General features: G+C 44.5%; 1 protein-coding gene across 3 annotated transcripts in view; it reads left to right on the plus strand.

The window, feature by feature from the left end:
• The first annotated feature begins 660 nt into the window (after positions 1 to 660).
• Positions 661 to 24,146, plus strand: part of PRKCB (protein kinase C beta) — a 388,313-nt gene continuing 364,827 nt past the window's right edge. The window contains exons 1-2 of one of the 3 annotated variants that reach the window (XM_032157135.1): positions 661 to 1,026; positions 2,035 to 2,066. In XM_032157135.1, coding sequence (XP_032013026.1) covers positions 854 to 1,026; positions 2,035 to 2,066 — 205 coding nt within the window. In that variant the 5' untranslated portion in view covers positions 661 to 853. Of the gene's footprint in view, positions 1,027 to 2,034; positions 2,067 to 13,541; positions 13,791 to 24,146 lie in introns of those variants that run through there. The other 2 variants (XM_032157134.2, XM_032755926.2) reach the window with 2 other exon arrangements.

Raw genomic sequence — 24,146 nt, forward strand, 5'->3', positions numbered from 1 at the left:
CCTATGTTACAGTTGGGGAAACGGAGTCGTTTTGCGGAGGGGACGGACAGAAGGTAGGGAGTTCTCTTCCAAACATGCAGGCGGCAAGCAAAGCCAACAATCTTCTTTGTGGTGGAGTTAGAGATATATAAAATAAAGATCGCTCCTCCCCTACCTCTACAGAACGTGTGTGTGTATGTGTGTGTAAGTGTGTGCGGCCACAGCCTTTCCGAATGAGTGACAGCGGGAGCCCATCCTTCCAGGAGACGCGTGCAGAATGACCAATGGGATGGATGGGGGTGTATGGGTACCAGTCTCCGCAGAGGCCGGGGTGGAATTCGCTGCGCCCCACCCCTTCCACCCGCTCCCCTTCGCCCCGTAGGTCTTTCCACTCTCACTCCTCCCCCCGGGCACATCTCCTGAACGCAGTTCCGGGGGCCGAGGACGGGGTGGGGTGGGGGGCGAGGCTCGGGTCCGACGACCCCGGGCTGCGGTCCCCGCGCTGCAGAGCTGCGGCTGTGCACGCTTAGCCGCGAGGCCCGCGGCAGCCCGGGCGCGGATATGTAAAGCAGCTGGCAGCGCTGGGCGGGGCCTGGGAGCGATGCAAATGGAGAGGGCGGGGCTGGCCCGGGGCTCCGCCTCCCTCCCCCGCAGCTGGGGCCAGCGGTGCCAAGCGCAGCTGGACTAGCGGCAGCAGCTGGGCGAGTGACAGCCCCGGCTCCGCGCGCCGCGGCCGCCAGAGCCGGCGCAGGGGAAGCGCCAGCGGCCCCGGGTGCAGCAGCGGCCGCCGCCTCCCGCGCCTCCCCAGCCCGCAGCCCGCGGTCCCGCGGCCCCGGGGCCGGCACCTCTTGGGCTCCGGCTCCCCGCGCGCAAGATGGCTGACCCGGCTGCGGGGCCGCCGCCGAGCGAGGGCGAGGAGAGCACCGTGCGCTTCGCCCGCAAAGGCGCCCTCCGGCAGAAGAACGTGCATGAGGTCAAGAACCACAAATTCACCGCCCGCTTCTTCAAGCAGCCCACCTTCTGCAGCCACTGCACCGACTTCATCTGGTGAGCGCGCGCGCGCAGGGCACCTTCCCGGGCCCCGAGGGCAGCGCCGCGCCAGGGACCCCCTTTCCGAGCCCTCTGCGCCCTCCGCACCCTGGGACCCCGCGTCCCCGGACTCCCGGCTCCGGACCCTGCTGCCCGGGACTCCCGGATGGACAGTCCTGCCGTTGCCCTGTCCCCACCCCGGTCCCAGACGGGCCGCTGCGGGGCGCCTCCTGTCCTCTCCTGCTCTCAGGCGCCTCTAGAGCGCCCAGGGGCAGCGTCGCGGGCGCCTTTGCTCCACCTGACTAGGAGCGCGCGGGGTCTGTGCCTGCCCTGTAGGGCAGCGCCTCGGGTGCTCTCCGACCCGGGGTTCCCTATTTCTCCGCCTGCTTCCGGGCGCTAGGACCCCTCGCCCCCCACCCCGTGTTTCCGGGGGGGCAGCACCCTGGGTGTCCTTCTCTATCTCCCTGCGGGCATGGGACATCCTTTCTCACTCCTCTATGCCTCCGGGCAGCGCCCTGTGTTATCTCCCATTGCCCCTCCCCGAGGGCCTGGGTTCCCCTTTCCACTCCTCGGTCACATCACTGCGGGCCCCTTTCTTCCCCAGTCCCTCCAGTAGTGGGGCATCCTTCCTTCCTTCCTTCTCAGTCCCCCTCCCAGAGGACACCACCGCCGCGGGGTCACTCTCGTCCTCCCTCTGAATGCTTCTTTATCTCTTCTCTTTTCCCGAGGGTGCTCGGGGCATCTCTCGCCTGCCTTCAGCCCCTACTCCGACGGAAACGCTCCCCACTATCCCGCCACCTGGTGGTCGCAGCCTCCTCTCTTCTGCAGGAGTGAAGGGAGGTGGGGGTTACAGCCGAGCTCCCACCTACCCCCACAAAGGCGGAAGACTCTTGGGCACCCGCCTGTGGCTGGGAGTTTGCACCTGGGGTACAGAGGCAGGGAGGAAGGCGGGTGACTCTGTGGGGAACTAGCTGGAGGCTGGGCCCCCCCGGGCTGCCTGACATACACCTCCTTCTGCTTTTGCAGGGGCTTCGGGAAGCAGGGATTCCAGTGCCAAGGTAGGCTCTGGGGCTTTGGGGATGCTATTTGTGGGGAGAGAGGGTGAAAAACACTTTATAGAAGAAGTGACTGAGTTAGGTAGAGAGTGAAAGAATCACGTTGGTCGGAGTGACCTCCTAGGCTAGGAATTCTTCACCACAACAGGGTCCTTTTAAGGGGTGTGTGTGTGACTGGGGCCGATGGCGCTTGGGAGTCTTACATGCCAAGGAAGTTCACCTACCCTTCCTGCCTTCCCGGCTCTGGAAGAGTCAAAGCGGTCTCCTGAAGCAATCCTGGCATGGTCAGTTCCGCTGGGGGAGAAAGTGTCTTCCCGGGACGTTTCTGGGAGAACCTGTCCTCCTTAGTTCCCCTTTCTCTGCCCATGTCCCTTCCTTATCTCACCCAGGGAGGTTCTGCCTCTCCCTGCCTTGCAGAGGTCTCTGCAGGTGGCTGCCGCTCCTCTGCAGATGGTGCATCCCCTAGAAAGGCGACTGTGTTTGTCCCCTGGGCCTCTTCTCTCTCTGAAAGAAGTAGTGCCAGAGGGGGTGTTTCTCAGATCCTGGTTTAAATCGCCCCATCTTCTGGGTAGAAACAGAAAGGTCTCCAGGGCACTGGTTACCTGAGTTCTTGCATCTGGCTTGAGATCCTGGACTCTAACCAGGGTTATCAAACCTGCAGGTGGTGAGTTGATCACGTGTAAAGTGTCCCCCTCCTCCGTCTTTGGAGCTCATGTCTAAAAGACAGATTGCAAATTGGCTCTCCAGGACCAAAAGTCACCCGCAGCTCTGTGTAGCCCTTAGGGTGTCTTACTTGTGAATTTGATGTGAACATTTTAGAACTGGGAGATTTCACATACACATCCTAATTTCCAACTTTAACTTTGCTGAGAAATGGTCTCACTTTCGCGTGAAAACAATCATTTGGAGCTGAGAGCCGTTGTCGTAGATGGGGAACAGCCTTACCATTTTGTCTCAGTTGATCCCAGTTGGGAACACTTCACCCATTTCTGGCCCCTGTGGCCATTTAAGTTTGCAACCTCTCATCTGGAAAGTTTGTGTGTGTATGTTTTCTTTTTAATTTAAATTTTAATTTTTCACTCTTGGGCTTGGTGAGATTGATTTTGGTAAGAAACGGCACATTTCTGGGGTATTGTATCTTTAGGGGCAAATTGACCACCACCCTGGTGAGCTGGGTTTAAATCAAAAGACAGTATTTGAGTGTGGAAGAGTCTGACATGTGATTTAGCACTGACTGACAGTTTTGTGGCTGCACCTCCACCCTCCAGGGAAAAGTAAAGTGATCCCTAGTGAGCGTGGGTGGCATTGTCAGTGTGCAGAATGTTTGTTTGCTGGCAGCATGGCACTGTGCTCCTCTGAGACTCGTTCATACTCTTCTGAGATTGGGGCCCCGGTGGGCTCAGTGAGCCCTGCCAACCTACCCAGCCTCTCTTACCAAGATTTGGATCCTCTGCACCACACCAGAGGACTCCTCAAGTCTCTTTAAGTGTCAACAACTTAGGCCCTGGTGCAAACAAGTTGGGATTGTTTTCTAGAACTTTGACCCCTCAAACAAAACGCCAGTGGTGTCTTGGCACTGGAAGGTGTAATTTCTTCTTTGAGGTTGCCTTTCACTTCCATGAATCAGTTTCAGTCTTTGTCTCTTGCTGAGGCCAGGGGCAATTTTTAAACGTTTTTTACCATGGCCCTTCTATGCCACCTGCTCTGCTGTTATTGATGGATGGGAAAGTCACTTTGGAATGTGCAAGGCATGACACATCTGAAATAGGAGATCCTTTAACTCAAAGTCTGGAAGATAACAGGAATTTTCTGATGTTATGAGAAAAAGGCAGAATTAAAGTTTGTAATGAAATATGGCCACTTTAGAGATAGGAGTGTCTTTTTTTTTTTTTTGACAGGGTCTCACTCTGTTGCCCAGGCTGGAGTACAGTGGTATGATCAGAGCTCACTGCAGCCTCAAACTCATGGGCTCAAGTGATCCCCCCGCATCAGCCTCCTGATTAATTGGGACTACAAGTACACACCACCACGCCTGGCTAATTTTAAAACAACTTTTATAGAGAAGGGGTCTTGTGATGTTGCCTAGACTGGTCTTGAACTCCTGGCTTCAAGCAATCCTCCCACTTCAGACTCCCAGTGTTGGGATTATAGGTGTGAGCCACTACGCCCCTCTGGAGTGTCTATTTTTAAAATTGCCTTTCTTTTTCTCTTCCCTGCCTCCCCACCAAGAGGCAGCGTAGAGAAGTGGGCATTTGCACAGGCTACCAGGCAAGTCCTTGTCAGTCTGAATCTTAGCTTTGAGACTTCCCAGGCATATTACTTAGCCTCTCTGTATTTCAGCCCCTTGTCTATAAAACAGAGTCAGTAACAGTACCATAGTGTGGCTGAGCAGCTCCAACTCATTGCAATATCCAAGATTCTTGGACCAGAGCTTGGCACAGAGTATGCTCAGAAAATATCAGCTCTTATGGTTGTCCCCAGACTACCCCAATAGTAGGGCAGCTGGCATGAGAGAAGACTGGCTCTGCAGGGTTGCTTTGCTATGGAACTGCCTGCCAGGTAAGAGTCAAAACTCAGCCATGAACTTCTGGTCACTCTGTATAGCTGCTTTGACAGCATATCCCATTTGGGCAGCAGTAGGGAGGAGTGAGGGGAGGGGCAGATTGGCAGTCCCTGAAATTGAGATGTTTAGAATGGGAACATATAGGAAGGAGGGAAATTTATCCCTGGTACTCAGCATTGCCTGGGACTAATTGTGGAACCACTGAGGAGTTCCTCAGTATCTGATTGTTCTTGGTATCAGATATTTCCTCTGAAAGTGAATCCACTTACTATGGAATCAAGTTTATACAAAACACGTAAGATTTTATGATCTCACTTAAGTCAGCAATCCAGAGCCCAGGGCTTCAGGTTCCTTTCAGTTTTCTGCTCCACCATCCCTGAGGAGTGACAGTTATCTCATGGTCCAATAAGGACACTAGACTCTGGAGTCCTCACACCCTTCTTTCAGCTAGCAGGAAGGAAGAAAGGGGTAAAGAAGGGCATATAGCACATGCTCGGTGTCGCTTGTGGAGGTCGCTCAAGATCCTTCTACCTATATCCTCTTAGCTAGGGTTTAATCACATACCCACACCTTGCTGTGAGGGAGCATGTGGGAAATGTAGTGTTTATTTCAGGCAGCCACTATTTAGAGGATGTTTCCATTTCAAAAATATAAGCAGAGAGAGGATGTCGTCTCTGCCACTCCAGTAGGAGGTGTGTAGGATGATCGCAAGGCAAAGAAACCATTGAGAGTAACCTTCGTGCTCTATTATATTGTCATGGAAATTGGGGACACTGCTATGGGTTGGGAGAGGAAGGATGGAAAACTCATAAACCATGGAAAATTATGGATTTCTGTGTGCTCAGGGGAGCTTAAGAATAGATTTTCTTGCTTTCGTATGATGATAGGACAAAACTCTAGGTTGACTGCCTCATAATTTCTCCCTTTTTGTTTCCACTCTGTCTATTTCTTATAAAACCACTCTCTGGGAGGTAATTTAAGAATGTGTTTGATGACAGGGAACTGGGGCTGAAGATCCCTATTGTAAAATTGCCTAAATTCTAGAGTAGAAGTGGAACTCCTTTGACAAGCAAGGCAGATTTCTCTCTATGGCATTTTTTTCTTTGCCTTTTTTTTTTTTTTTTTTTTTTTTAAGACGGAGTCTCACTCTGTTGCCTAGGCTGGAGTGCAGTGGCACCATTTTGACTCATGGTAACCTCCATCTCCTGGGGTTCAAGTGATTCTTCTGCCTCAGCTTCCCAAGCAGCTGGGATTATGGGGGCCTGCCACCACGCCTGGCTAATTTTTGTATTTTCAGTAGAGATGGGGTTTCACCATGTTGGCCAGGTTGGTCTCGAACTCCTGACCTCAGGTGATCCACCCGCCTTGGACTCCCAAAGTGTTCAGATTACAGGCACAAGCTACAGTGCTGGCTGTCTCTATGGCATTCTTTACAGGAACTTAGGACTTGCATTTGAGCTTTAATTGTAATTAAAGTCTTCTCTAAGAAGACTTTTGGTAGAGAGAAAAAAACCTTCTTTCTTTTTTTTTTTAAAATTTTGTTTTTAGAGACAGGGTCTCACTGTGTGGCCCACCCAGGCTGGAGGGCAGTGACATGATCATAGCTCACTGCAGCCTCAAACTCCTGGGCTCAAGTGATTCTCCTGCCTTGGTCTCCTGAGTAGCTGGGACTGCAGGTGTGTGTCACCACGGCCCCCCCCCCCCCCCCTTTTTTTTTTGAGACAGAGTCTTACTCTGTCATCCAGGCTGGAGTGCAGTGGCGTGATCTTAGCTCACTGCAACCTCCACTTCCCAGGTTCAAGTGATTCTCGTGCCTCAGCCTCTTGAGTAGCTGGGACTACAGGTGTGTGCCACCATGCCCGGCTAATTTTTATATTTTTAGTAAAGGTGGGGTTTCGCCATGTTGGTTAAGCTGGTCTTGAACTCCTGACCTCAGGTGATCTGCCCGCCTTAGCTTCCCAAAGTGCTAGGATTACAGATGTGAGCCACTGAACCTGGCCAAATATATATTTTTTAATTTAATTTTTTTTTTTGTAGAGATAGTGGGTCTTGCTTTGCTGCCTGTGCCTGGTCTCAAACTCCCGGCCTCAAGCCAGGAGTCTCATTCTGCTTTGGCCTTCCAAAGTGTTTTTTGTTTGTCTTTGTAAGGAAGTGACTTTAGTAGAAATAGAGCGGCAATAAAACATAGAGATTCAGAATTCTTAGCAAGGAGTTTGAGTCCAGTAGAATTGGGTATGTATTTCTGATGGGCCGCTTACTCTCTGTGTGACCTTGGGCAAGTCACCCCCAGTAGCAACCTTGGTCTCCTCATCTGTAAAATGGGGATAATAGCACCTAACTCATAGGGTTATGGTGAAGAATAATGAGGTGGTGCATGAGAAATAGCCACAGCAAGTATCAATGACTCTAAGTGAGACCGTCAGTATTACTTGATTAGCTGTAGGAAACTGTGTCAAAGTGGGACAGAGTTCATTCTGGAACTTGTTAAATGACTAGGCCTCTTTCATGTACTTAGATAGTTTCTCTTCTTGGGTATATTTCTTCCTGGGTATTGGGTAACACCAGTGAGTGCTCAGTTCAGTGTCTGGGCCCAGAAACCCAGGCCTGGTTAGCATCGTCTTTCCTTCTGAGAAAGATCTGAACTTGCCATGGACTCTCTAGAAAAACCCCAGTGTACAAATTTTCTATGAAAAGCTAGAATTGATGATTATAATGAGTAAGTTGGCTCTTCCTTTTCCCATGTAGATTAGAAAACATGTTTTTAAATCTTCTAATTGAAATTATTCTTAAAAAACCCCAAAGCCTGACATGACTCCAACCATTGTTGTTTTCATCAATATCAATCCTATCAAATCAAATATAAGTTTATTTTAGTGTGTAGTTAACACATGTAGATTAGAAGAGTTTGCACTTTTTTATATCACAAAAAAGGTTAATTTTATTTTCTATGAAAAGCTAGAATTGATGATAATGAGTAAGTCAGCTCTTCTTTTTCCCATGTAGATTAGAAAACAGGTTTTTAAATCTTGTAGTTGAAATTATTCTTAAAAAAACCCAAATCATGACATGAATCCAACCATTCTTGTTTTCATCAATATTCACCCTATCAAATATAAAGTTTATTTTAGTGGGTAATTAACATGTGTAGATTAGCATAGCATATGTGTATTTATATAACAAAAAATGAATCAAAAGTTAATTTTATTTTCGGCAGTGTTCCCTAGAAACTTATAATATGACCCCATGCACTTCAGGTTGAATTTTCTTAGTAAAATCATAAAGAGGGCCATTTTTTCAAAAAATCACCAAGTCAGGCTGCAAGTTTAGAGGTTACTTCTATCGTTTCACTTCTCTTTCTTCCCAGAAGCAGACCCCAGAGACCTGTGAGCCAAACTCCACTCACCTTTTAGCTTATTCTAAATGTGTCCTGCGGGCTTCTCTGTGAATAAAAGGCAGAGGCCTTTTGACTTCGTGTTTGATGATTTGGCTTTTTTCTTTTTTTTTTTTTTTTTACCACCTGACGAGGGATTTCAGGCTCAATGTCCCAATCGAAATAAGAATCTTTGAGTGGGTTAACATTGAGTCTTAAAAAGGAGGGCTGATTTGTTGGAGAGGCAACAGCAAATTCATTTTTCACTGTAGAGCACTCAGGAGGAGTCTGAAGCTTTGGGCAACAGAATGCCTTTCTAAGTAAATATGGAAAATATGACCTTTGAAAATCCAGCTGATATGATATATAGATTCTTAGGAAATAATTTTTTAAAAATATATTTTTCAAAGCACTAATGATACTCCAGATACTGCCCATAACTAGATGCAGCATGTTTATAGTGTATCTAGGCAAAAAAAAAGAGAAGATATAGAAGAAGGCAGTTGGTCAAAAGATTAACTGAAGGTTTGAAAATAATTTTCTACACATTTGTACTGTTGGGGTCTCTCTTTTCTCTGTCTCTGCTTATCCTTCTGTCTCTGTCTCTCTGTTTCCATCACACACGCACACACACACACACGTGTATACACACACATATATGTAAGTAGATCAATATGTCATAATTTTCACAATATGCATCTTCTTTTGCTACTTTTCAGATACAGGTCATTAAATTACTAAGTATAATTTAAAATCTATGGTCTGGTCTTGTAACTATGCAGTTCAATTAATTCTTGGGTAGATAGGGGGATCTGCTGAAAAGTTTGTCTCTGATTGATTCCTTCAAAGGTAAGTCCCTTATGTTCTGGCATTTGCTCTAATAACATGAATTCTTTGACTTCATTCATCCAATCTCCTCATTGAATTTGTGTGAAATTCCTTAGATAGAATGTTAGCCTTTTTACAGAGAATACAACATCCACATTGTTTACATATGGCATTTGGAGGTGTGATGGCTGCTTGAAAATCCAGTAGGAAATTCGTGTGTTCACCACATACATTCATTTATTCATCCATCCATCCCTCCATTTATCCATCCACCTCTCTATTCATCATCCATCTGTTTTTCCGTTTATCTATTTGTCCATCGATGCATCTATCCATTTACTCCATTCTCCTTCTAAAAGTTTTTTCTCTCTCTCTTTTTTGTTTAGACAGAATCTCACTCTTTCTCCCAGGCTGGAGTGCAGTAGTGCGATCTTGGTTCACTGTAACCTCCGCCTCCCAGGTTCAAGTGATTCTCCTGCCTCAGCCTCCCAAGTAGCTGCGATTACAGGCCTGTGCCACCACACCCAGCTAATTTTTGCATTTTTAGTAGAGACAGGGTTTCACCATGCTGGCCAGGCTGGTCTCTAACTCCTGACCCCAAGTGATCTGCCCACCTCAACCTCCCAAAGTGCTGGGATTACAGGAGTAAGCCACCACACCTGGCCTCACTGATTAAGTTCTAGTGTCAAGTTCTATGTGTCAGGAACTATTTTAGGTGGCGGAACACAATGGTGAATGAGACTGAGAAGATTTCTGTTGTCATGGAGCTTATGATGTAGTGGGGGGAGATAAGACATTCTACAGATCATTGCACTCATATTTAATCTCATTTTTATTAGGTACTTTGAAGAAAATGGACTGGGTACTAGGAGAATATATAATGGGAAGCTATCCTATGTAATGGCTGGGGATGCAGTCAGTGGTCTGGGAATTAAAAAAAAAAAAAAAGCCCAACTTCTCATTCTCATTTTCTGAGGTAACTGGAGAGAAAGTCTGAGTTGTCAAGGAACTAGAGCTAAAAATCTGTATTGTAAAACTGCCCATATCGTGGATAACATGTGCAACAGGGCTGAAGGCAGTGACTCATGCCTGTAATCCCAGCACTCCAGAAGGCCAAGGCAAGAGGATTACTTGAGGCCAGGAGTTCGAGACCAGCCTGGGCAACATAACAAGACCCTATCTCAATTAAAACAAAACAAAACAAAATATGTGCAGGAGACTTGTCTTTGTGACATTCTATGGAGAAACCCTAAATATTTATTTGTATCATAGCTGCAAGTAAGATGAGTAAGTATTTGGTAGAACTAGCCTGTTACCTTGAGATGGCTTATTTCCCAGTTTGACAGAGAACTTCATCTCCTCTTAGTTAATAACTCAGATAATGAGCTGACTTCCTTTTTGTTTAGAGTTTGCAGTTTGAGATGGCTGTTCTAAAGAAGAAAAATCAGACAATTTTAGAGGTGGAGGAGCAAGTCTGGGCCAATAGATTGAAAATAAATAAAAAGAGAGAGCACAGCATTTCAGTGAGAGGCATTTTGAGCTGAAAGTCAGTTTTCAGGGGGCACAAGATTACTCACATTACCTGCCAAATACCTTCCTCACCCTGTGTCCATCTCTGATATATTACAACTCTTCATTCCTTTGGCTTAGGCAGTATTTTATCTTCAGAAGATACTTTTAAGTAGTTTAACAATAAACGGTGTTGACTCACTTATAGAGAAAGGACTTTTGTCAAGTCTGTCTTTCTGATTTCATTAAGGAGAAAGTCTCAGTTAGTGTTAATATATCTTTAACACCCCTGTAACACAAATCTGGGCACTTAGTAGATATCTGTTGAATATTCTTTTTTTATTATAAAGGAAATACAGGGAATTATGAGAATATAAAAATATGGGCCGGGTGTGGTGGCTCATGCCTGTAATCCCAGCACTTTGGGAGGCTGAGGTGGGTGGATCATGTGAGGTCAGGAATTCGAGACCAGCCTGGCCAACATGGTGAAACCCCTTCACTACTAAAAATACAAAAATTAGCCAGGGGTGGTGGTGTGTGCCTGTAGCCCCAGCTACTTGGGAGGCTGAGGCAGGAGAATCGCTTGAACCTGGGAGGCAGAGGTTGCAGTGAGCCAAGATCACACCACTGCACTCCAGCCTGGCAAAAGAGCGAGACTCCATCTCAAAACAAAAACAAAAACAAAAACAAAAACAAAAACGAAAACGAAAACAAAAAAGTTAGTTTCTACCTATAAACCAACTTTTTTTTTGGGTCAGCAAGGGTACACCTTTACCTAATGTTGAGCCTAGTTCTGTTCTACCCTGAGCTTGATTCTGTACTGGCTATTCCTCTTTATGAATAGAGAAGGGAAGTTCAGTGTCTTTCTTGGAAATTTTTTGTGTTGTAAGGATGCTCAGTGTTCCAGAGGGTTGAGAGGAACAGCAAGGACAGGATCTGGTAGAGATGGCAGCTTTTATTCAGAAGTGCTAAGCTGTTAATCATTACCGTGGTTGTTATTACCTTTTAATTGCCATTTGTCCTGCTTGTTTGTGGTCTCCTGGGCATCTCCTTCCCCTTTAGCCCACAAGCAGAAAGTCGCCCTACAGAGTCAGGGGGAGAACTCAAACCCAGACCAGAGAGCTCTGATCCACTTCTATTGGGTCTTGGAACTGGCTAAGTAGGTGGAAATTAACTGGTTCAAGATATGCAGCACCATTAGTTCAACCATAACCGTGTTCCTGGGGTGAATTCTAGCTTTCTTTTTTCTTTCATCTTGCTACTTCCCAGAGACCAGACTTTGGGCCTCTAGGGAAGGAGTATCAAATTGGGCTTGAGAGTTCAAGCTCAAAACAGACCTGATTTTAAATCCTGGTTCTGCTTCTCCATATCTTCATGACCTTTGGGTGGGTAAAATATGATCCTGCTTCCATCTGTCTGTCTGTCTGTCTGTCTATCTATCTATCTATCTATCTATCTATCTATCTATCTATCTATCTATCATCTATCCATTCATTCATCCACCTGTCCACCAATCCATCCGTCCATCCATCCACCCATCCACCCATCCACCCAGCTGTTCTTCCATTCATCCATCCAACCATCCATCCGTCCATCCATCCATCCATCCATCCATCTAGCTATCCAACCGTTTTTCCATTCATTTAATATATATTTATTGGATGACTACCACATATCAGGTACTGTTCTAGGCATTGGAACTAGAACAGTGAACAAAACAGCATTGTTGACTTCATGGAATTTACATTCTAGTAGAATAACAGTGATAAATAAATAACATAGGACCAATATATTGTATAATGTCAGGTTACCATATGGGCTTTGAAGAGAAATAAGACACTGTCCTCACCCTTAAAGATCTTCCTGGTCTTTCAAAAGGAGAACAGCACATGGCCGATTGGTTCTGAGACATAATGTAAAGTGCTACACCAAGGATGTAAAAACACTTTGGATGGCATCCCTACTCCTCCTCGGACCGGTGAAGATTCCACAGAGGAGGTGACATTTGGGAACAGTCTTACAGCAGGAGTGGGAGTTCCCAGATTGACAAGGGGATGAGGGCAGGGGAGGGCGTTTCAGGCACAGGACAGGACAAGGCAGTTGAGATAGTGAGGAGAGAGAATAGGGCACATGCAGGGAACAGGAAGAAGAGGGTGTGAGGGAGGGAGGAGCAGGTGGGAGATGAACGTCATATCAGAGGGGTTGGCCCCTTGAAGGCAGTGTAGTGACTAGGAAGTGGTTGTTGTCACTGTTTTAAAGTGGGATGTGTGGGGGTGAGTGAAATGGCCAAATGTTTGAAAAAGAGGAGCATGAGATGCCTTTGGCAACAATACTTGCCATGACTCAAATCCTGAAATTCCAGGCCTACAGTGATGGAAGTCAGGCAGGAGAAGCTGAAATGGCCATTTAGAAGCAGTGGGGGTGCCTTACCGGAGCACCTCGTGGCTGTTACTATTTTTCACACCCTAAAGAGACATTTGGAATTTCATGTCAGTCATATTGTTGATTGTTCTATTTTGAGGGTGGTTACTAGGTTATTTTTATGGTTCTAACAATAGGGATATCTCTCTTCACTGCATCCTTAGACACGGAGGGCCGTAGAAATGAATTTTCCTCTGAAAGGCATCCTCCCACTCCCTCTCCCTCTCCACTGCTGTCACCCAGTGGGTACGTGTTTGTTGAGCACATGCTGCACATGGTGGTGAAGAGTTGGTGGTTTGGAGAAAGAAAGGCTTCAGTTTAAATCTTGACTTCTTGCTGTGGGACCTTAAGCAAGTTACTTAACCCTTTGAGCTTCTGTTTTTTCATAGCTAGAAGGATATAATAATAAAACCTACTTTATGTGAAGTGTTTCTTAGCACCCTACCTGACATATATACCGTAAGCACTTGATAAGTGGTAGCTATTTCTGTTCTTCCTAGGACTGGGCACTGTTCTTGTCCTTACTGGGTTTATATTCCTGTTGGGGAGGCAAGATGAATGCTCTTGAATCAAGGAGATGACGCAAGAATGGATGTGCTTACATGTCGTGGTCAATAGCATTAGCTGCACCTTACAGTGGATCTAAGAGAGAAATGCTTGGTTGGGGCCAGAGAGGTGATTTGAGCGTGCTTTCTGAGAAACTCTTTCCTGGCCTGCGATGCTTTAATTTGTGGGAAACCTCAGAAAGTTGAATTGCAATCTGTGATTGCCCCATCGGCTGACCTCATTTCAAAAATGTATTGGTAGCATTTCAACTTTAAATAGATTTGTGACCATTTCACCCTTCTAAATTTGGGTTCCCTTCACCCTTTGGGTGGAGCGTTTATATCCCTTTTTGGTTGAAGAAGCTGGCAAATAGTGTGGGTGAAGGTGGAGGGTGAAGTCTGCAGGATGGTCGCTTGTCTCATTGGGATAGTCAAGGCGGTGATTTTTGTGGGATGGCCCTATATTGAAGATCTTCTTTCCCTCCCTAAAGGTAGAGACCATTCTTTAGAGCTTAGAGAGTGCTGCAAATGAAGATTTGATCGTTATTTGGATTTTGTGTGTGTGTATGTGCGTGGATTTTTTTTTTTTTGGTAGTTATCTGGATACATTTTGTGGCAAAATTTATGGCTGAGGGTATTGATAATTCTTTCTGAGCCAAACAGTGTACTTAGGGAAACAGGATTGACATATAGAGTAGAGAAGGACTTCTTTTTATTTCAGTTGTATATTCATCTTTTGGTGGCTAGCTTTTTAAAAAAAACTATTAATATTATTTTTGATTGACAAATCATAATTTATGGGGTACAATGTGATGTTTTGATACATATATACAATGTGTCATGGTTAATTCAAACTAATTAATATAACCATCAGCTTGTTTATTTATTTTTTATGGTGAGACATTTGAAATTTACTTAGTTATTTGAAATATATGATACACTTATTATTGACTATGTTACCCTGCTGTGCAATAGATCTCCAAACCTATTCCCCTTGTCTATCTGAAACTTTGTATCCTTTGATCAGCAACTCCCTCCCTCACCCCAGATTCTGATCACCATCCTTCTACTCTCTATTTCTATGACTACAACTTTATCAGATTCCACATATACGTGAGATCATGCTGTATTTGTCTCTGTGTTTCTGGCTTATTTTACTTAGCATAATGTCCTCCAGATTCATGTATATTGTCACAAATGATATAATTTCTTTCTTTTTTTTAAAGTCTGGGTAGGATTCTATTGTGTGTATATACCATATTTTCTTTATTCATTCATCTTCTGTTGAGCACTTAGGTTGGTTCCATATCTTTGCTATTGTAAGTAGTACTGCAACAAACATGGGAATGCACATATTCTTTGACATACTGATTTCAGTTGCTTTAAATATATACCCAGAAGTGGGATTACTTAAAAAAAATTAATTGTTTTTTATTTGAGACCAAGTTTTGCTCTTGTTGCCCAGGCTGGAGTACAATGGTGCAATCTTGGCTCACTGCAACCTCCACCTCTCGGGTTCAAGAGATTCTCCTGCCTCGGCCTCCCAAGTAGCTTGGATTACAGGCATGCACCACTACGCCTGGCTAATTTTGTATTTTTGCTAGAGATGGGGTTTCGCCGTGTTGGTGAGGCTGGTCTCAAACTCTTGGCCTCAGGTGATCCACCTGCCTTGGCCTCCCAAAGTGCTGGAATTACAGGCGTCAGCCACCATGCCCGGTGATAGTTCACTTTTTTGTTTTTTTGAGAAACTTTTAGTACTGTTTTTCATAAGGCCATACTAACTTACATTCCCACCAACAATGTACGGGTCCCCTTTTCTCTACATCTTCTCCAACATGTTTTTTATCTTTTTGATAAAAGCCATTCTAACAGGTGTGAGGTTATAGCTCACTGTGGTTTTAATTTGCATTTCCCTAGTGCTTAGTGTGCTGAACATTTTTTCATGTACCTATTGGCCATTTGTGTGTCTTCTTTTGAGTAATAGCTGTTCAGATCCCATTTTTAAATCAGGTTATTTGTTTACTTGCTATTGAGTTGTTTGAGTTCTTCGTATATTTTGGATATTAACCTCTTATCAGATAGAGCATTTGCAAATATTTTTCCCATTCTGTGGGTTGTCTCTTCACTTTGTTAATTGTTTCTTTTGCTGTAAAGAAGCTTTCAGTTTGATACCCTCCCATTTGTCTCCTTTTGCTTTTGCTTAATCGTTGCCCAAATCAATGTTGTGGAGTTTTTCCCTTACGTTTTTCTCTAGCAGTTTTATAGTTTCAGGTCTTAAGTCTTTAATCAATTTTGAGTTGATTGTGTATGTGGTTTGTAAGATAAGGGTCTAATTTCATTCTTCTACATGTGGATATCCAGTTTTCCCAACACCATTTACTGAAGAGACTGTCCTTTCCCTCATTGTGTGTTTTTGGCACCTTTATCAAAAATCAATTGGCTATAAATGTGCAGGTTTATTTCTGGGCTTTCTATCCTGTTCCATTGGTTGATGCATTTGTTTTTATGCTAGTACCATGCTGTTTTGATTACAATTGCTTTATAATGTATTTTGAAATTAAGGAGTGTGATTCCTCCAGCTTTATTCTTTTTGCCCAATGTTGTCTTGACTATTTTGGGTCTTTTGTGGTCCCGTATGAACTTAGGGATTGTTTTTTCTATTTCTGTGAAAAATGACATTGGAATTTTGATAAGAATTGCATTGAATCTGGAGATTGCTTTGGATAGTATGGACATTTTCACAATATTAATTTGTCTAGTCCACGAACACAGGATATCTTTTCATTTATTTGTGTTTTCCTCTGTTTCTTTCATCAGTGTTTTATAGTTTTCAGTATACAGATCGTTTACTTCCTTGGATACATTTACACCTAAGTAATTTTTTTTTGCTGCTATTGTAAATGAGTTTGTTTTCTTAATTTTCTGGTCTGGTAGTTTGTTATTAGATATGCTAGTATAGAAAATTAGAATAATTAGATATTCTAATATAGAAACACACTGATTGTGTGTTGGTTTTGCATCCTGCAATTTTATTGAATTTGTTGATCAGTTCTAACAGTTTTTTTTGGTGGATTATTTAGGGTTTTCTGTATATAAAATCACCTTGTCAACAAATAGAGACAAGTTCACTTCTTCCTTTCCTATTAGGATGCCTTTTATTTCTTTCTCTTTCCTAATTACTCTGGCTGGGACTTCCAGTACTCTATTGAAAAGAAAGGGTGAAAGTGGGCATCCTGATCTTAGAGGAAAGGCTTTCAGCTTTTCATTGTTGAGAAGGATGTTAGCTATGGGTTTGTCATAATAGAGCCCATAGTGTTTATTATGTTGAGTGCATTTCCTTTATACCTTATTGCTGAGTACTTTTTTCATGAAAGAATGTTAATTTTTTTCAAGTGCTTTTTTTTCCTGCATCTATTGAGATGATCATATGATTTTTATCCTTTATTTTGTTAACATGGGTATCACATTTATTGATTTCTATGTGTTGAACCATCCTTGCATCCCAGGGAGAAATCCCACTTGATCATGGTGAATAAAATTCTTTTAATGTGTTCTTTAATTTGGTTTGCTAATATTTTGTTGAGGATTTTTCCATCTATGTTCATCAGGGATATTGGTTTATAGTTTTCTTCTCTTGTCATGTTTTTGTTTGGCTTTGGTATGATAGTCTTGGATAATGAGTTTGGAAATACTCCCTTAATTTTTTGGAAGAGTTTAAGAAGAACTGATTGACATCCAGATCAAGAAACAGAACATGCTGGTACCCCAGAAGCATCATCTCACAATCCCTATCAACCGTATCCTTCAGGAGTAATCACTATCCTAACCTCTATCACCTATGATTACTTTCATCTGTTCCTGAACTTAGGCGCACTTTTCTGTTATGCAACTCCATTGACTTATGCCCATTTTTCTGTTAAAAAATTTAAAAAGCGCAGAGCTTTAAGTTACTGAGGCTGAGCCTGAGAAATGTTAGCTGGGACTTTTTTAGTTTTGCGTAGAGGAAGTGAAATCCGTATGGGAGACAGGCACCTTCTGGAGTCACCCATTGGGGAATGGTGCCGTTTGCCTTCTTTGGGGGAACATCTGCTTCCTGTTTCAATGTTGCCCATCGGTTCCAGACTGTTCAACAAGGAAGCCAGGGCATTCTGACAGTTTTTCCACCCAATAATTTAGCTCTGTAAATACTAGGAAAACTTGAGCTCACAAACTATTTTTAGGGCTTAAATTTCAAAAATTCTGTATTAGTAAGAATCTATTAAAGCTGCTGTAACAGACAAACCTTGAAGTCTCTGTGGCTTGACAGAAGGGGGTTTCTTTCTCACTCATGTCACTAACCAGTGCAGGTGGTCCTGGTCAGGACATCTTCCACAGATTAACACAGGACCCCAGGGTCCTCCCCATTGGGCCAGTGGAAGGGGAAAGGGAAATTGAGAAAGCACACTCATTTCACAACCACTTCAGCTGGGGAAGGAAGTCACATCACTTCTGCTCACATTCTATTTGCCAGAACCCAGGCAAAGAGGCAACCAACTGAAGGGGGTGCTGGGACATGTCGACTAGCTCTATGTCCAGGAGGAAAAGAAAACAGGTTTTGATGAACTCAGTAAATCTCACTCCAGTCTCCAAAGCCATAATTTCCTTTGTCTTTCTTTGCGGTGATGTATCTAGTTTTATCTCTCACTTGACTGGTAAAACTAAGATGCGAAGCTCTAGATGTCCTTATCTTATCAAACATAGCAGGGAAAGAGTGAAGTCTATTTGTGTTCCTAAAAGTGAAATAAAGAAGCACTCTTCTTGTTTTTAGTTATTAGAACAACCTGGCTCTTGTCAGACTTTCCAGTTTTTCGATCAGTCAGAATTCTTGCCTCTCTGGTTGCCTGTTGTATTAGTCCATTCTCATGCTGCTAATAAAGGCATACCTGAGACTGGGTAATTTATAAAGGAAAGAGGTTTAATTGACTCACAATTCAGCATGGCTGGGGAGGCCTCACAATCATGGCAGAAGGTGAAGGAAGATCAAGGAACTTCTTACATGGCAGCAGGAAAGAGAGCGTGCGCAGGGGAACTGGCCTTTATAAAACCATCAGATCTCATGAGACTTTTTCACTATCATGAGAACAGCATTAGAAAACCCACCCCATGATTCCATTACCTTCCGCCAGGTCCTTCTCGTGACACATGGGGATTATGAGAGCTCCAATTCAAGATGAGATTTGGGCGGGGACACAGCCAAACCATATCACCTGTGGACATCCCAAGCCGATCTCTCTGAGGCCGGGTTAGTTCTCTTCTAAGCTGACTTGTTATATAGAAGAATCCTTTATTAGTTCTACTTCGAGATATTTGACTGGACACCCAACAAATCAATTATCTATTGCTGGATAGCACATAACCTCAAGGCTTAGTGGCTTAAAGTAGCCACTCTTTTATTTAGTTTTAGTTTCTGTAGGTCAGTAATTTGGGCTGGGCTCAGCTGGGTGGTCTGTCTGATCTGGGCAGGGATTGGCTGTTCTTGGCTGGGCTCATTTACCTGCCTGGGGCCTCAGCAGGGATGTCTAAGACAACTGGAGCCTCTCTTCAGGTCTTTCATCTTCCAGTGGGCTGTCCTGAGCATGGTCATGTACTGATGGGTGCATTCTCTGGGCATGAGCAAGGGCTGCAGGGCTTCTTGAAGCCAAGGCTCAGAACATGCATAACATCACTTCTGCCGTATTCCCTAGTCAAAGCAAATCACAAGCCCACCCCAGAAACAAAGGAGGAAATAGAGAAGAGAATAGATGCCTCCTCTTGATGGGAGAAGCTGCAAATAATTTGTGATATTTTTGGAACCCACCACACTAATTTCAGTGTGGTCCTCGCAATTGCTTGGCTGTCTAAAAACACACTCCAGTCTAGTGTGCATTTCTGAAAATGAACTTGATCAAAGGCAGGCCCCAAATGAGTGCTCAACATTTACACCTGATAATAATACTACCTACCTCCTAGGGAAATGGTAGGGCCAGATGAGATGATGTATGCAAAGGATACAGCCAGGGCTTAGTGCACACACAATACTGAATACTACCACCATTACTACTGAATACTGCCACCAAATACTACCGTTACTACCACTTGGCACTGCCTAAAAGCTTGAGATTCAGAGAAAGGAAGACAAAGCCCCTGTACTTGAGGAGGGAGAGAATAAAGGTGGGGGGGAGAGAGAGAGAGAGAGAGGGAGAGAGAGGCGTGTGAGTTCTTGCAACACAGTGTGGTCAGTGTGATCACAAAGCTGTGATGGAGTGCAGATGAGGTCTGATGACTTACTGGTCAAGAGCATGGGTTCAGGCCTCAGTTCCTCCCCAATCACATGTGGGGTCTTAGGCATCTTTCTCTTTAATCTTCAGTTTCTTTGTCTGTGAAATGAAGATAATGGCACGGAGCCTACCTCCCAGAGTTCTATGTGGATTAAATGAGACAGGCAAACAACAACAAAAACCACAAACAAACAAAAAACAAAAATGAAAACAAAAATCATGTGATTGCTTATTAAATGTTAGTTATAGAAAAAAATATAAGTTCTTAAACGTGCCCTTGTAAAAATGTCCTAAGGACCTCATCTTTATTTAGTTCTTCTGCAACTCTGGCTAGCATCATTGATAAATTGTCTTAAAAGATGAAGATTTGCATGCAGGTGGTTTATTGGGGATGTAGCTCTTGGGAACAACATCTATAAGGGATAGAGGGAAGCAGGGAAGAGGTAGTTGAACTGTGGTGCAATAGTTGTAATAGAGGCCAAAGCCAATTCCATGGCTGGAGCTGAGATGGCCCTTCAGAACTGGGACAAGCCAATGCATCAAGTGGGCATTGATTGTGGGCCGCTCTTTGGAAAGTAGCATTACCTTGGGCAAAGAAGCTCCCTTCTTCAGGGGAGGATTCCCAGGGAGGACACAGCTGTGAGCCATTGGTTTTCCCAGCAGCTGGGGGAATGAGTTCTTTGTCCCTATAGATGGTTTTGAGGGGGTGCATTTGGGGGATGCTCTCTGGGGTTCACTATGTGCTTCTACGTCTTTTTTAGAGGTTCATTTCAAACTATACCTTGGTTCATTCACAGTACTAATTTAGTTACTATCCAGATTCATAGACTGTACTTACTGGAACTGGAATATCATAGACAGAGAGTTCTAATCCAACTAGGCCTAGGGAATGACGTGGGAATAGCTTGTCCCAGGTCATCCAGCTACCAGAGAGGAGAGCTGGGATTCATATCCAAGCAATGAGACTTCATACCTCACCTTACTTCCGTTATGCTACACACTCCTGAGTCACAGGGGATTCCAACTTATATTTCAAGCCCAGACTGCATGACTTCAATGTCCTGTTGCCCTTAACCCCTATATCAGATTGCAGCCCCACTCTGGAAAGTTTTCTTGAATTCTTCTATGTATGTTTTTTAAACTGTGGGTCATCACTCATTAGAGGGTCATGAAATCAATATAATAGGTCAAGAACACCATAAGAAAAAGCAGAACAGAAAATATCACAGTGCGTCACTCTCAGGAAGGGTAGATATTGTTTCATGAAACTTTTCTTTTTTTTTTTTTTGAGACGGGGTCTTTGTCTGTCGCACAGGCTGGAGTGCAGTGGTACAATCGTAGCTGACTGCATCCTCAACCTCCCAGGCTCAAGAGATCCTCCCACCTCATTCTCATGAGTAGCTGGGACTAGAGGCACATGCCATCATGCCTGGCTAATTTCTAAAACTTTTTGTAGAGATAGGGTCTCCCTATGTTGCTCAGGCTGGTCTCAAACTCCTGAGCTCAAACAGTCCTCCTATCTTGGCTTCCCAAAGTACTATTGGGAATTATAGGCATGAGCCACTACTCCTGGCCTCATACAATTTTTATTTGATATGAACATATATAGCCATGAGTGAACTGGGTCAAAATGTAAAATGTGTCTCTTACTGCAGGTAACTGTCAATGTAGTTTGAATATCACTGTGAAATATATAGAGAAGAGGCGCTGGGGGCTCATGAACTTGGCCCATGGACTGTTGAGGCTTTTTTAAAAAAAATCTTTAGAGATAATATAAATGTAGTGCTTTGAATTCTTTATAATTAGAAGTTTTATTCTTACCCCATCACCATGTCCCAAGATCATTTTTATTATCATCTTTGAGCTTTAGCATATCACAGACAGAAGTTATTTTTCCAAATAGAATTTTAAGTATGGTATAAGAGGTTTTTAGAAATGGAATGATTGGTTTTGGCGGAACTGCCTGGCCTGACCTGTCACTCGGGTGAAGTGTCAGAGAGCTGTGTCGAATGCTGGCGGAGAGCTGTCCCTCTCCTGCAGAGAGAAGGAGCTGCTTATCCTGGGGGATAATGTGGGTTGAGAAAGAAGTGTTTTATGAGCAGAATCAGCACAGAGGGAGGGAGGAGGAGGTGTTTAGGGGCTGCAGAGAGCCGCCAGAAGATGTGGGAACAGTATGCCAGCACGGAGGTGGGTCAGATTCCCATGGTGGGACTCTGCTGAGGGTTGCCTCCAGCGGAGACTTCCAAGGGCTGGGATTCAGTGTGTGTTTATGTTCTCTGGTGTCCCTGATAGGTGGGGGCCCACATGACAGCTGGTCTCACTGTGTTTCCCTTCTGGCCGTCTCTGATTTGGGGCCCAAGGGCCATAGGGGGGCCAGGGCACTCCAGATGGGATGAAAAGTCAAGTCCAAGAAAAAAATGAAATCTGGGCTAGGCTTGTCCCTGCTTGAGGATGTGTGTGTGTGTGTGTGTGTGTGTGTGTGTGTGTGTGTGTGAGATTGTGCATGTGCGCGGGCGTCTGCAGTCCCTAGAAGGATCTCTATTCATTGGACAGAGAGGCCAAGGGAATTTTCCATTTCCTGGATGTCTTCAAAGATTTCAAATGCCATTAACTTGAGCTGACATTTATTGAGTACTCACTCGGTCACTGGCACTGTTCTAAGTACTTTACATGTATTAACTTATTTAATCCTCACAACAGCCCTGTGTGGTTGCTGCTGTTATTGCTGCCATTTTATGCTGAGAAAACAGCACAAAGAATTGAGAAATTTTACCAAAGTTACAGTTAGGATTCAAATATAGACTTGGTTTTAGGATTGTGTAGCTTCAGAATTGATGGTGACAATGATGATGATGATGATGATGATGATGATGATGATGAAGCCAGCTAATATTTGAGTGTTTGCAATGAGCTGGGCGTTTTCACAAACTTTATCCCTTTGGATCTTTACCTTCCACTAAGATTTGCTGCTATTTGTATCCCTTTTGTAGATAAGAAAGCAAGCTTAGAGAAGATAAAGCATTTGCTTAAGTAACTGCAGAGCGTAGATTGAATTCAGGTCCATTCGAGTCAGTCTCTGTTCCCAGCCACCAAGGTGAAGGGCTCAGGGGGCTCGGGGGTCATAGAGGAGCACCATGGTGAGGAAGGCCCCATAAGAGTGTGGCAGAATGGCAACCAGGAAGGATCTGGTATATGGGATGGTGATAAGGCCCATCTCTCATGGCCAGGAAAGTGTGCCTGCCACAGCAATGAATGAAGCTGGCAACATTTGACAGGAAGGGGAAATTCTCTAGTGGGAGGAATACTTCCATCAAACTGTTTTTTTTCCCAGTGGAGGAGTTTGCACATGTGTAGATTTTTTTAGCCATAGCCTTGAATAAGGAATTCAGAAAGTGGCTTCTAGTTTGAGGCCTTTCAATGGCCACGTGATCACAGTGGGCTGATTTCTTCATGCCTAAGTTACCAGGCTGGGAGGACAGGCTGAGAACTATGCAAGCTGTTGAGTCACTTGGAAGGAAGAGGGTTACATACAGCAGTCACTTTCATGGAATAATACTTCCCTGAAGAGATGCACTAATTTATTGAGGCACTGAGCTGGATGCTTCACACACATGATCTCATTGAATGTCCACAGCACCCTAGGAAGTTGGTCTCATTATTAACTTCGTGAAGTGACTGAGGCTTAGAGATATTAAATAGCTTCCAGCCTGGGAAACATAGTGAAACCCCATCTCTGCAAAGAATAAAAAAAAATGAGCTAGGCGTGGTGGCTCGTGCTTATATTCACAGCTACTTAGGAGGCTGAGGTGGGAGGATCCCTTGAGCCTGGGAGGGTTGAGCCTGTAGTGAGCTTTGATGGCACCACTGCACTCTAGTCTGGGTGACAGAGTGAGACCCTCTCTCTAAACAAACAAATCCCAGGAGACATTTTCTCTAAGCTAAGTAGTTGAAGAGGGCAACAAACCCAGGTGGTCTGACTCTGAGGCTTGAGGGTCCAGGTTCAGCTACTCCACCAGTATCCCTGGCCAGTCTTTGGCCAGGGCACAGAATGTGGCATATCAAGTTCTGGGGTCTGATTTGGAAAGTGTGAGATCCCTCCTTTGTATCTTTTCCAAAGTCCACTCAGAAGAGAGTAGTGTAAAAGGAGTGATAGCACAGTGTGGTCTGGCTGGCATAGTCAGCCGCCGTCTGATGGGCAGGGGGAAGCTGCTTTCTGTCCTCAAGCAGCCCCTAAACTTGTAGGCCAGACTCGTAAATCACACATTGATAACTCAGTGTGATGTGTGCTGTAATGGTGGAGAGCGGGGAGAAATGCCAGGAGCAGCTCACCTCCCAGGTTCCTGGGGAGGCTGCGCAGCGGAGCCTGAGTTCTCAGTTGGGTTTTGAGGCAGAGGAAGCAGTGAAAGAGAGAGGAAGAATGTCAGTGAGGTGCGGGGAGAAGCAAGAGAGAGAAAACACTTGGCAAAAAGAAGTAGTTGAAGTACCCGGGGATGTTTAGCTTGAAGAATAGAAAATTTGGAGGAGGCAGAGAAAAGGCAGGAAACTTTAAAA

Source organism: Hylobates moloch, unplaced genomic scaffold (assembly GCF_009828535.3).
Source record: "Hylobates moloch isolate HMO894 unplaced genomic scaffold, HMol_V3 SCAFFOLD_6, whole genome shotgun sequence".
Classification (NCBI taxonomy): Eukaryota; Metazoa; Chordata; class Mammalia; order Primates; family Hylobatidae; genus Hylobates; species Hylobates moloch.